The sequence below is a fragment of the Myotis brandtii genome, unplaced genomic scaffold (assembly GCF_000412655.1).
Source record: "Myotis brandtii unplaced genomic scaffold, ASM41265v1 scaffold236, whole genome shotgun sequence".
Classification (NCBI taxonomy): domain Eukaryota; kingdom Metazoa; phylum Chordata; class Mammalia; order Chiroptera; family Vespertilionidae; genus Myotis; species Myotis brandtii.
The window spans coordinates 1,149,573-1,160,199 of NW_005358901.1; the positions used below are offsets into that span (position 1 = coordinate 1,149,573).

The 10,627-nt window shown below is 55.2% G+C and overlaps 1 protein-coding gene across 1 annotated transcript in view; it reads right to left on the reverse strand.

Annotated features, from left to right (window-relative positions):
• Positions 1–2,356: 2,356 nt before the first annotated feature.
• R3HDM4 (R3H domain containing 4) overlaps positions 2,357–10,627 on the reverse strand; it is a 12,387-nt gene continuing 4,116 nt past the window's right edge. The window contains exons 3-9 of the mRNA XM_014540057.1: positions 6,523–6,693; positions 5,784–5,908; positions 5,233–5,356; positions 4,995–5,080; positions 4,487–4,572; positions 4,346–4,401; positions 2,357–3,377 (exon numbers count right to left, since the gene is read on the reverse strand). Coding sequence (XP_014395543.1) covers positions 3,274–3,377; positions 4,346–4,401; positions 4,487–4,572; positions 4,995–5,080; positions 5,233–5,356; positions 5,784–5,908; positions 6,523–6,693 — 752 coding nt within the window. The 3' untranslated portion in view covers positions 2,357–3,273. The remainder of the gene's footprint in view (positions 3,378–4,345; positions 4,402–4,486; positions 4,573–4,994; positions 5,081–5,232; positions 5,357–5,783; positions 5,909–6,522; positions 6,694–10,627) is intronic.

Genomic DNA, 10,627 nt, shown 5'->3' on the forward strand with positions numbered 1-10,627 from the left:
TGCCAGCATCTTCCCTGGGACCAACGAGTCGCCTGCGCAGCGCGCGGCCGCCCCAGAGGCTTCTGGGACGGCGGCGGCGCTGGCTCCGCCCACTTCCGGGCTTGTTTGTCTGGGAGGCTCAATAGACTCCCAGCAGCTACCTGAGCTTTGTTAGGATAACGAACACTGTTTCAACTCCAGTGAGAGATCCCGTTATGTGCTGCACTAATATCGTATCCAGATGGGTTGCCCTCAGTGGGAAGTATTTATATGCCCTGTAAATGGCCCTAGGTTCGGCCCTAGCTAATGCTGGCTTCGGCAGTACTGCACTAAAATTGGGACGATACCGAAAAGATTAGCATGGCCCTTGCACAAGAATGCCACACAGACTCGTGAAGCGTTCAGTATTTTGCTTTTCTAATATTCGTGGGTGGGGAAACTGAGGCTGGATAAGAAAGTGCCTTACGCAATCGAGGGCCCTCCCAACCTCAGGCCCCATCTCTAACTCCTTCCAAAGCTGGTTAGTTCCATTCTGTGTTTTCTTTATTTTTTTTTTTTTTTTTAATATATTTCTTTATTGATTTCAGAGAGGAAGGAACAGGGAGAGAGAGATAGAAACATCAATGATGAGAATCATTCATTGATCGGCTGCCTCCTGCACACCCCCGACTGGGGATCGAGCCTGCAACCCAGGCATGTGCCCTTGGCCGGAATCGAATCCGGGACCCTTCAGTCTGCAGGCCGATGCTCTATCCACTAAGCCAAACCGGCCAGGGCTGCTTTACTTTTGTATTGTTCATCGGTGGCGGAAGTGAGGTGACTTATCCAGTTGAGGACCCTTCTGAGTTCAAACCCCATCCCCACTTCCTCCTCCAACAAGCTGCTTCTATTCCTGCTAGGCCCGCGCCAGTGTGGGACGTCTTACCTCCTGGGATTGCAAAGAAGGGTGCACCAGGCGGAAGGCAAGGCCTGGACAAAGGCTTGGAGGCCAGGCAGCTTCGGAACCGAGCTGGGGAAGAGGGGCAAGAAGAACCCCACACAGCCCCACTCCCTGAGACCCAATCCTGTCCTCTGGGAACCTGGGGATGGGTCCCCTTTGCAGATGGGAGCCTCCGAGCTTGTTACTCAAATATCTCCTTTTATCCGTCCTCTGTACTGGCCGTTTGGATTTGTTATTTAGTGTCTAAAACTATTTAAATGCATGTTAAAATGGAATACAGTGCACCCAGCGTCCACTGGTTTCTAACACGGTGCCCCGATAAAAGGAACTGGACTCCTTGGGGAAACACACCAGCCCAGCCTGAGCATCACGTAATGGCAGAAAGTCAGAATCATGCTCAAGAAATAAAAACCCCACAGGAGTGGGTGGGAAGTAATTAACCAAAGAATTTATATGCATAACCCATGGACACAGACAATAGGGTAGTGAAGGCCTGAGGCGGGAGGTAGGGGAGGGGGGAAGGTTGCAGGGGGTCAATGTGGGAAAAAGAGAGAGACAGGAGCCCCACCAGTGTGGCTCAGTGGTTGAGTGTCAACCTATGAAACCAGAAGGTCATGGTTCAATTCCCAGTCAGGGCACATGCCTGGGTTTCGGGCTCAATTTCCAGGTTGCGGGCTCGATCCCCAGTGAGGAGGCGTGCAGGAGGCAGCCGATCAATGATTCTCTCTCATCACTGATGTTTCTCTCTCCCTCTCCCTTCCTCTCTGAAATCAATAAAAAAAGAGAGAGAGACAGACACGGGAGCCAAACTTGGAATCATTTCTATAACAAAGTTAAGTAATACTGCATTCTAATCCAAAGTAGAAGTAAATACCCATGCCTCCACATTGCTATAAAATTGAATAAATCCATACATGGGGGAGAAGAGACAAACCTCCTGGGCAGAAATCCCCATAATTAATGTAGAGTCTCCGCCTTCAGGGAGGTGGAACTAAGGGACACCAGAGCCACTGGGAGTTGGGACAGGTAGGAAGGCCCCTCCCTGGAGCCTCCAGAGGAAGCAAGGTCTTGGACACTTTTGAGTTGGGACTGCTGGCCTTCAGAACTGGGAGACAACAAGCCCCTGTTGTTTTCAGCCTCCATGCGGGTTATTTCATTGCGGGGTGTGGTGTTTCATGCCGTCTACCCCAGGAACCTCACTCTCGCGACTTTTTGGAGGTCATACAACTGGGAAGTGGCAGAGCCTGGACATCCAGGAAGGGCCAGGATGGCAGAGCCAACGCCCAGATGCTCCCAGCAGCCTCCCCACCACCTGCCTCGCCCTCCAGGAGCAACTCAGCTCTTCCCCCAGACCCACGGCCCTCAGTGATCAGGACCCAAGCACATCCTGAGCACCTATTGTGCCTCCCGCCCGGCCCCAAAAGAAAATCCCACATCTGGAGACCAGAGCACCAGAAATTTATTGAATTCTTCACTTTTCCCAAAGCGCAACTAGCCACACATATGGCAGTGTGTGGAGGGGTGTCCCCAGCCCTGCTTCTGTGGCCCAGGTCAGGGTGACACCCCAAAGCTATAGACCAGGGTCAGGCTGGGGGGTGGGGGGGGCGGTGGTGAGAGAACATGGAGAGGGGAAGTTGGCAGTGGGAGGGTGGAGGCTTCTGGCTGGAAGTCCCAGACTCCCAGTATGAAGAGAGGAGAAAAGATGGGGGGAGGGGTTGTAGAGCAGGCAGGGCCCCAAGAGCCACCAAAAAGCACCCGGGGAGGAAACACACATTCCAAAGAGGTAAAACCAGCCTTTAAGACACAGCTGCTGTCCTGGGTAGCAGGACACCAGCATGCATAATAACACGCACACGCACACACAACACGTAATGCTCCTGGAGTGAGGGGCAGCACCCCAGAGACCCCCCAATTCTAGCCAAAAACTGGGAGGGAAGTCAAGCAGGGACTAGAACAAAGCCCCCAATTTATCAGTTGGCGTATTTGGTTTTTCTTCCCAAAAGGAAAATTTAAAAATCTACAACACATCATCCCGAATTCATTAAAAGTGATAAAAACCTAGCCTCTCCCTCCTTGCGTGAGCTTCAGCCTGGGCTGTGGAAGCTGAATGAAGGTCTCTCCACCCAAATACAAGTACCAGAGCAGGGAGTTCCGGGCCCAGTATAGTCTAAGGCAGCTCCAGCCGCCAGCAGTTACCTGGAAGAGCTGGGATGGGATGGGATGGGAGGGGGCTAGGGTGAGAGTGCCACCCCAAGGGGGACAGCATGACAAATTCTAAAATTAACAAACATTTTAGTGGAGGTATAGGGAATCTTGAAGGGAAGGGGGGTGGGAGGGGGGCGGGCAGGCTGGCATCAGCTGCGTTGCTCCAGGTAAGCGGACAGGAGCAGCCCAGGAGGCAGGAAGTCCAGATGCCGATTGCTGACCTTCATCTGTCTTTTGCCCTCCAGGTTGGCACCTGCAAGAGGTGACAAGTGGGGCAAGAATGGAAAGAATGCAAGAGGCATGGCCAGCCGGCACTTGGGGTCTGGCTGACTGTGACAGGCTCACAATAACAGCTCCAAATCCATGAGAACTTCCATCTGCAACCCGTTTCATCCTTTCTGTTCCTTATCCATGTTCAGACTGATGCACTGAGATACACAGGCCGGAGGCCAAGGGTACACTCAGCCTGGAACAAATGTCCTGCCTCCTCCCAGTTCGCCTGCTTCCATCCCTACCCTAGGGGTGACTCTGAAGCTCAGTCCCACCTGGAGACTTCTGCCTCTCTCCTGCTCCCCATCTTGCCAGGGCCCCTCCTCCGCTGTGTTCAGGCAACAGCTGGACTCCAGCAGAGAAGCACCCCCCAGCCAAGCCCCCCATCCATCCTGATCTATGAAAACAAAGACAAGCATGTGGATGAACCATCTTGGGGTTGCCATGGGAACTGTCTCCTAAGTGACTCTGGGCAGGAAACAGCGAGACAGACAGCAAAGGCCTACAAGCACCATCCCTAGAGAGCTGTGTCCCAAGACCACCCCCACCCCCTTTATAACTGGGGACACAGGCCCCAAGAAGGGGCACTTGCCAGAAGTCATGTGTGGCACAGCAGAGGGGAATATGGCTAAATGAGGACCCTGCAGACACTGGGGTCCCCTCGAAGCTCAGCTTCATCACCCTCACATAGGCCCCTCTCTCCCTCTGGCTCTGAAGATGTGGATGGAGGTGGGGTCTGTGTCCACAGCATCGCCCTGTGTGAGGCCAGGACCACAGGTGCTCTGATGAATTAATGCAGAGTTCCACTACCACTGCTTTGTTCAGGCTGTCGTCCCCCCCGCACCCCAGAGGCCTCCCACTGAGTAAACAGATCCCGTGTAGCCTGGTTTCTGTGGGCAGAATGGGCAGAACTGGCTCACTGGGAGGGTCCCAGAGCTGCCGGGCACTTACTGGCTGAGATGAGGTCCATGTACTGGCAGACAGCATGGAGCAGGAGCCTCTCGAAGCTGTGGAGGAATGGGCGGTGAATGGCCATGGCTGGAGTCATGGCACACATGGAGGGAGCTTGCTGCACCTGCCCCCACCAGTCACCTGTTGTCCAGCATGGCCGTGTACACGGCCTGGGGAGACACTGAGAAAAACCTCAGCAGCCGCTCCTCCCAGGTCTCCAGCGTTTCCTGCAGGAGATATAGGCCCAGGGTCAGGCTGACACTGAGATCTGGGCCAGGCTGGCCAGGCACCCCCATGCCCAGGACAGTCTCCAGTGCTCAAAGCCTTGGGTTCAAATGTGGCCTCTGACCGGCAACATGAGGCTACGTAACGAGTTCCAAGAATTCCAGGCACTTAGAAATCTTCCTATCTTTGAATGCCTACACCTTCTGCCTGGTGAACTCCTACACATCCTGCAGTGCCCACCTTCATTGCCCATGACCCTCCCACCCTTGACCAGCCCTGGGCCCTGCATTCTGATCACACTGGTGTGTATCCCACCCTGTTTCCACTGCAGCACGTGCACTCTGTAACTGGTGCCCTCATGCCACCCCCAACTGAAAAGTTAAGACAGGCAGGTGGGGAAAGACGGGCCCAGCCTGATACTCACCATGGGGATGCGGCTCCTCTTGAGAACGGCTCGCAGACGCCGGCTGATGCGCTGGAAGCACTCTCGTGGGGTGTAGGCTGGGTCCTCTGCAAGAGTCCAAGGCTTTGGGCAGCCGCTGAAGCAAACTGCCTGCCTGCCCCACCGGGCTCCTCCCCACCTGTCCTAGTCCCGCCCCACACACTAGGCCAGGCCCCTATCCACAAGTCTGGGTCCCCCTCACCCCCAACGCAGGCCGCACCTTTCCTCCGGTCCACCCCCCGGCTAGGTCCCCTTCTCCGGGCCTTGCTCTTGGCCTCATCCTCCAGGTATTGGAGGACCCGCTCCTGCTCCTCCCCGGAGCGGTTCATGAAGTCATTCCAGACCTGGAACAGAGGCAGGCAGGCGCTGGGCTAATGATGGGGCATCTCTGGGCATCAGCTTCCCCATCTGGCCAATGCACACAGCGGGCCACCAAGTGTATGGAAATACTCCTTGTGGACACCTTTGCCCACGGGACCCGCCAGGAGTTTAGTTCATGGGACGCCTGAAGACCTGCTTGTCTGCGGAGGGGTATCTATAGGGATGAGCAGATGAGTCATGGGTGCTGGGAGGTTCTGGGGTGAGGTGGGGGGCGTTCCAGCCTGGTCTGGGGAACCCAGAGGAAGATTGAAGAGGCATTCATCAAGGGACCAGAGGTAGGTGGGGACTCCTGGTGGAGGCACTAGCACAGGCAATGCCTGGCGGTAGGAGCCAGAACAGAAACAGTGTGGCTGGAGCAGAGGGAGTGAGCGAGAGCGTAGGGAGCCCCACCTCTACATAGGTCTCATTGCTGCAGGCCTCCGCAAAGATGCCAGGTGCTGCGGGGGGTGCCAGGTCCCCATCCTCCGGACCAAGTGTGTCCCCGTCTGTCTTCAGCAGGGTCAGGAGGTATTGGGCTAGATGGAAACAGATGGTCTCTGAGCTGGGGTGTGGCGTTTGGGGCCCTCCAGGCTTCCTCCCTCTCTCTCTATTTATATTTTTTGTTAATTCTCATGGGGATATTTTTTCCATTGATTTTTAGAGAATGGGAGGGAGGGAGGGGGAGAGAGAGAGAGAAACGTCGATGTGAGAGAGACACATCTATTGGTTGCTTCCCACACACACCCTGACTGGGGTCAGGAATTGAACCTGCAACCCAGATATGTGCCCTTAACCGGGAATCAAACCCGAGACCCTTCAGTACGTGGGCTGACACTCTAACTTCTCTATATTTATAGCTTTTATTCTCTGGATTGTACCAGCCTCCCCACCTCCACACTCCAACTGTCTCTCCCAGAAGGTACAGAAACCATCCAGCCTCCAGAAGTCCTCCTACCTCTCCCTGCCTAGTTGAACTCCTACACACCCTTTAAAGCCCCGGCTCCAATGCCTCAAGTTCCCTCTGGCCCAGCCCCAGGATCGCCCAGCTCAGGGTCAGGCCCATGGTAAGGGCAGCAGATAATTCCAACATGCATACCATTCTCATCGGAGACCTCGGAACCCCCAGGAGGGACCCCTGACCCCTGCTCACTGTTCTCTAGGCGCTGGAGGCTCTTCCGCCCTTTGGCCTTGGGCACAAGGTCTGAGTTCCGCACGGCCTGGTTGATGAAGTGCTGCTTCCGCTTGGAGGCCGAGAACCTCTTCACTTGGGAGCCAGCTAGAGCGGGCAGGCATCCCGAGAGGTGCCTGTGGGCCAGGGTTTAGGGCGGGGAGCAGTCCTCAGGGCCAAGACAGGCCAGGACGCCCAGGCAGAACCCTACCACTGCCGTTCTACCATAGTCCTCACCTGCTTGGTTTCCCTCAGCAACGGCAGCTCACCCCCTGCCGTGTATGCAGCCCTGGACCCTTAACATTTAATTTTGTTTCATCGTCACATCACCCGAAATGCAGGCATAATTGTGATGACAGATTAGTAAACGGAAGCTCAGAGAAGACCCTTGCCTGAATTCACACATCAGGTGGGTGGCTGAGAAAAGCTGCTCCCCTCTCCCCCCAGGTTTCCAGATTTTAGCTGCAAGCTGATGAGGCCCAGAGTATACGGATTTGAGCACCACCATCCTCTGGGAGTTTCTCAAAGATTTGATTCGCCTGAGCCCAGCTTCCCCAATGTGCCCAGGGACCAGGACCAGGGAGGAGGCTGGAGTGCCCCCCTCCAGCTAATCTGCCCTCCTCAGAGCAAATGGCATTAACTATGGAGATGGATTAGCAGGGCCACCAAGCCTCCTGCTGGGGACCAGAAGGCCAGGTGCATAGGAGCAGCAGGGGGCTCTCGGATAGAAACCTCAAGGCAAGAAGGTGCTGGGGCTTTCTGGTCAGTCCCTGACAACACCAAACCACAGGATGGTCCCCATGGACTCACATAGAGTGTGGATGGTCCCTGCTGGGCTCAGAAACCCTCACGGTGCGGTGCGGGGCAATAGTGGGTTCTGGTCCTTGAATGTCTGGGGTGCCAGGATCCCCCTCCCCATGTACCTTCCCTCATTCGCTCCTGTCATCTCCTGTTGCTCCTCCAAAAAGCCAGGCACAGTCCCACCTCTGGGCCTTTGTGCTGGCTGTGCCCTCTGCCTGGTACACTAAGTCCCCTAGACTCCGAATGGCTCACTGGCTCACTTCCTTTTGGCTTCTGTTGAAACTTCCTCAGTGAGACTGCAATCTCTTCCGTTTAATACCTTATTGCTTTGGTTTTTGGATCACCGTACATTCTACTCTCCACTGATGACTCCTCACCTCTCCCGATAGATCATAACCTCTCCTAGGGCACTCACAGCTATACCTGGCACACAGTAGGTGCTCACACACACACACACACACACACACACACACACACACACTGCTGCATCAGATGTCCCAGAAAATACCTGTGGGTGCCTGTGAGTCTGGGAGAGGACATTCAAAGCCAAGAGAAGCTGGGACAGGCACCCTCCCCTGGCATCCCAACCCTCATCTGCTTGGTTTCCTCCTGTGATGGGGAGCTCACCCCTCAGCCACACCAATGATCATAGCAACATCGCTGGGGTGAGCATTCACATATCAAGTCAGCACAGGATCCGACCTGAGAGTTGACTCCCGAGGCTGAAGCACACCCACCCCAACCTCCAGATTCACCCATGGCCTCCCTGGGGCTCCAGGGCCTCGGTCTCCACTCCAGGAGCTGGACAGAGTCCAGGATGGTAGCCTGGCTGGGCAGATAACAGAAGCCACATCCTGGGGGGAGCTATCAGACATCAGAGCAGGGCAGGACTCAGTGGGAGAGCTCCAGCCCTTATGGCATGGGCTCTTTGAGAAAAAGGGCTTCCTGGCACCTCCAGGGGAGGAACAGAGCTAAGATTTGAACCTGAGTCTGAAGAGAACCCCCACATACAACAAAAGGAAGCCTCCTGCTTCACTTATGGGTTCACAGAGATCTGTGGTGGGTTCCTCAGACGAAAGCCCACCTAGCTAAGACCCAACAGGCCCCTCCCCTGTTCCACCACCACCCGTGGCTCCCTAGCACTGTCAGAGAAAGGCCCAGCTCTTCCTTGGCCTGGTGTTGGAGACCCTGTCTGTCTTGTCCCCAGGAATTCGGGGGGATTACTACCCTCTTATGGGCCTCAAGTGCTGAGCTGAGCACTGTAAAATGTGCTGAGGGGTGAGCTCCCCATCACATTGGTGTGGCTGAGGGGTGAGCTCCCCATCACATCACATCAATTCAAGCTTGCTAACTTCAACCAGATTCCAGCAGTCCACCATCAATTCAAGCTTGCTAACTTCAACCAGATTCCAGCAGGAGATAAGAAACATGTGGCTATGGGGGGCCTGGGTCCCCCCACTCAAGACACAGAGAGGACAAGGCATAAAGGGGGCAGGGCACAGTTTCCCAGTAATTCTTATTTGTTATAAAGGCTGGGGGGAGGGGTGTTGACTATCAGTGTAAACTCTATAGAAAATTATCTCTACCTGGCAAAACATCAATGCCCAACCCCATCTCTCCTCTGGGGGCTTCCTCTGCTCCATGTACCTCAAACTAGCCAGAAACAACCCACCTCAGGATCTCTGCATGTGCTGAGCCCTATGCCTGAAGCACCCTTTCCTAGCTCTTTCTGGCCTCTGCTCAAATGTCACCTCCCCAGAAGCCGCCTCAGCCCCCCCTAGCCCAATCAGCCCTGCTTGCATGCTTCACCAGTTGGCATCCAAGATCAGCCGGCCCATGTATGTGTTTATTCCTTAATCCTCACCTTCCTTGCTAGACCTGTGCAAAGAGGACACAGGACGAGGTCGTTTTGGTCTCTGCTGTGTCCCCAACACCAGGCCCACAGCAGGTGCTCAATAGCGTTCATCTGCTCTCTGTGCCACCCAAAAGACCACTCTACAGATGGGAAGACTGAGGATCCAGAGCGGGCACGCGAGGCTTCCTGGACCAGCAGTCCTCAGGAAATGTGTGCCCAGTGGGCAGGCCCGATGGTGAACAGCTGCTAAGTCAGGTTGGGTTTGGGAGGACCAGATCCTATTGCCCCCAATTCTGCTCCCTGAAATGGGGAATTTTGACACTGTTGCCCTGAGCAAAAATCACCTCCTCTGACCTGTCCCCCCCCCACCCCCCTCAGGGATGGGCAAGAGAGGAACCTACTTCCCTAGCAGGAAACCAAGAGGGCTCAGGGTAGAGATGACTCAGACTGGGTGGGGCCACCCAGCAGTGGCCTCACCCCCCAAAACACAGAGGTGAGGGGCACTCTGCGCAGGTCAGGGTAACACACCTGGCAGGTAAATACCCAGGTTAAGGCCTCTTAAAAGAGGTATTATCTCTCATCCCGGTAAATACCGATATATGTAGAGATCAGTATGGCCTCAGGTAAATGCCCAGATGAGATAACATAAGCTAATAATAAATAACAATAAAGTAATAACAAATATAATAAGACAATAAAATCCTTTAAAAATAATAATAAAATTACAATAATAAGATGTTTAAGATAATTAAAGAATGGACACTCCTGTGCTGGGCACCTCAGGGGGCACAGGGTCACTGACCCCCAGCCACTCTGAGGCCACTGTTGTTATCTCATTTTACAAGTGGGGAAACTGAGGCACGGGCCCGGTGGACCACACCCTTTGGACCCTGGTGTTTCGGCCTAAACTCCAGGGTTCAAAGGAAATCGGGGACCCACTGGATCCACACTCACATGGGGGAGGGGTGTCTACACCCATATGGGTTCGCTCCACCGGCTTCCAGGCTCCCTCCGAGGACAGACGGGCTCCGGTGGACCGGGTTTTAAGCCCCTCCACCCCCGGTTAAGCTGGGTTTGTAGCCGGAGATGGACCCATATACTCTGTGCCCCCAGGAAGGAGCTGATAGTCCAGGTGGGGAGCCAGCCCTGGCTGTGGGGTGAGCGCTCGGCCTGGGGACAGGAACCCCGCACGCAGACAAAAGCCTGGGGACACCACACAGCGGCCGCCTGGCCGAGCGGTCACAGGTGCTCCCAGGACCCCAGACGGTTCGGCACCTGGGACTCCAGGGCCCCGGGGTCCTCACACCCCCCGCCGGGGTGCGCCCTCCGCCCCAGCAATACCCCGTGGGTCGGAAATGGGGTTTCCCCAGGGAAACACACGGAAACAATAAGCCCCCCGCTCCCACCGGCGTCTGGGGGTGTCACCGAGGA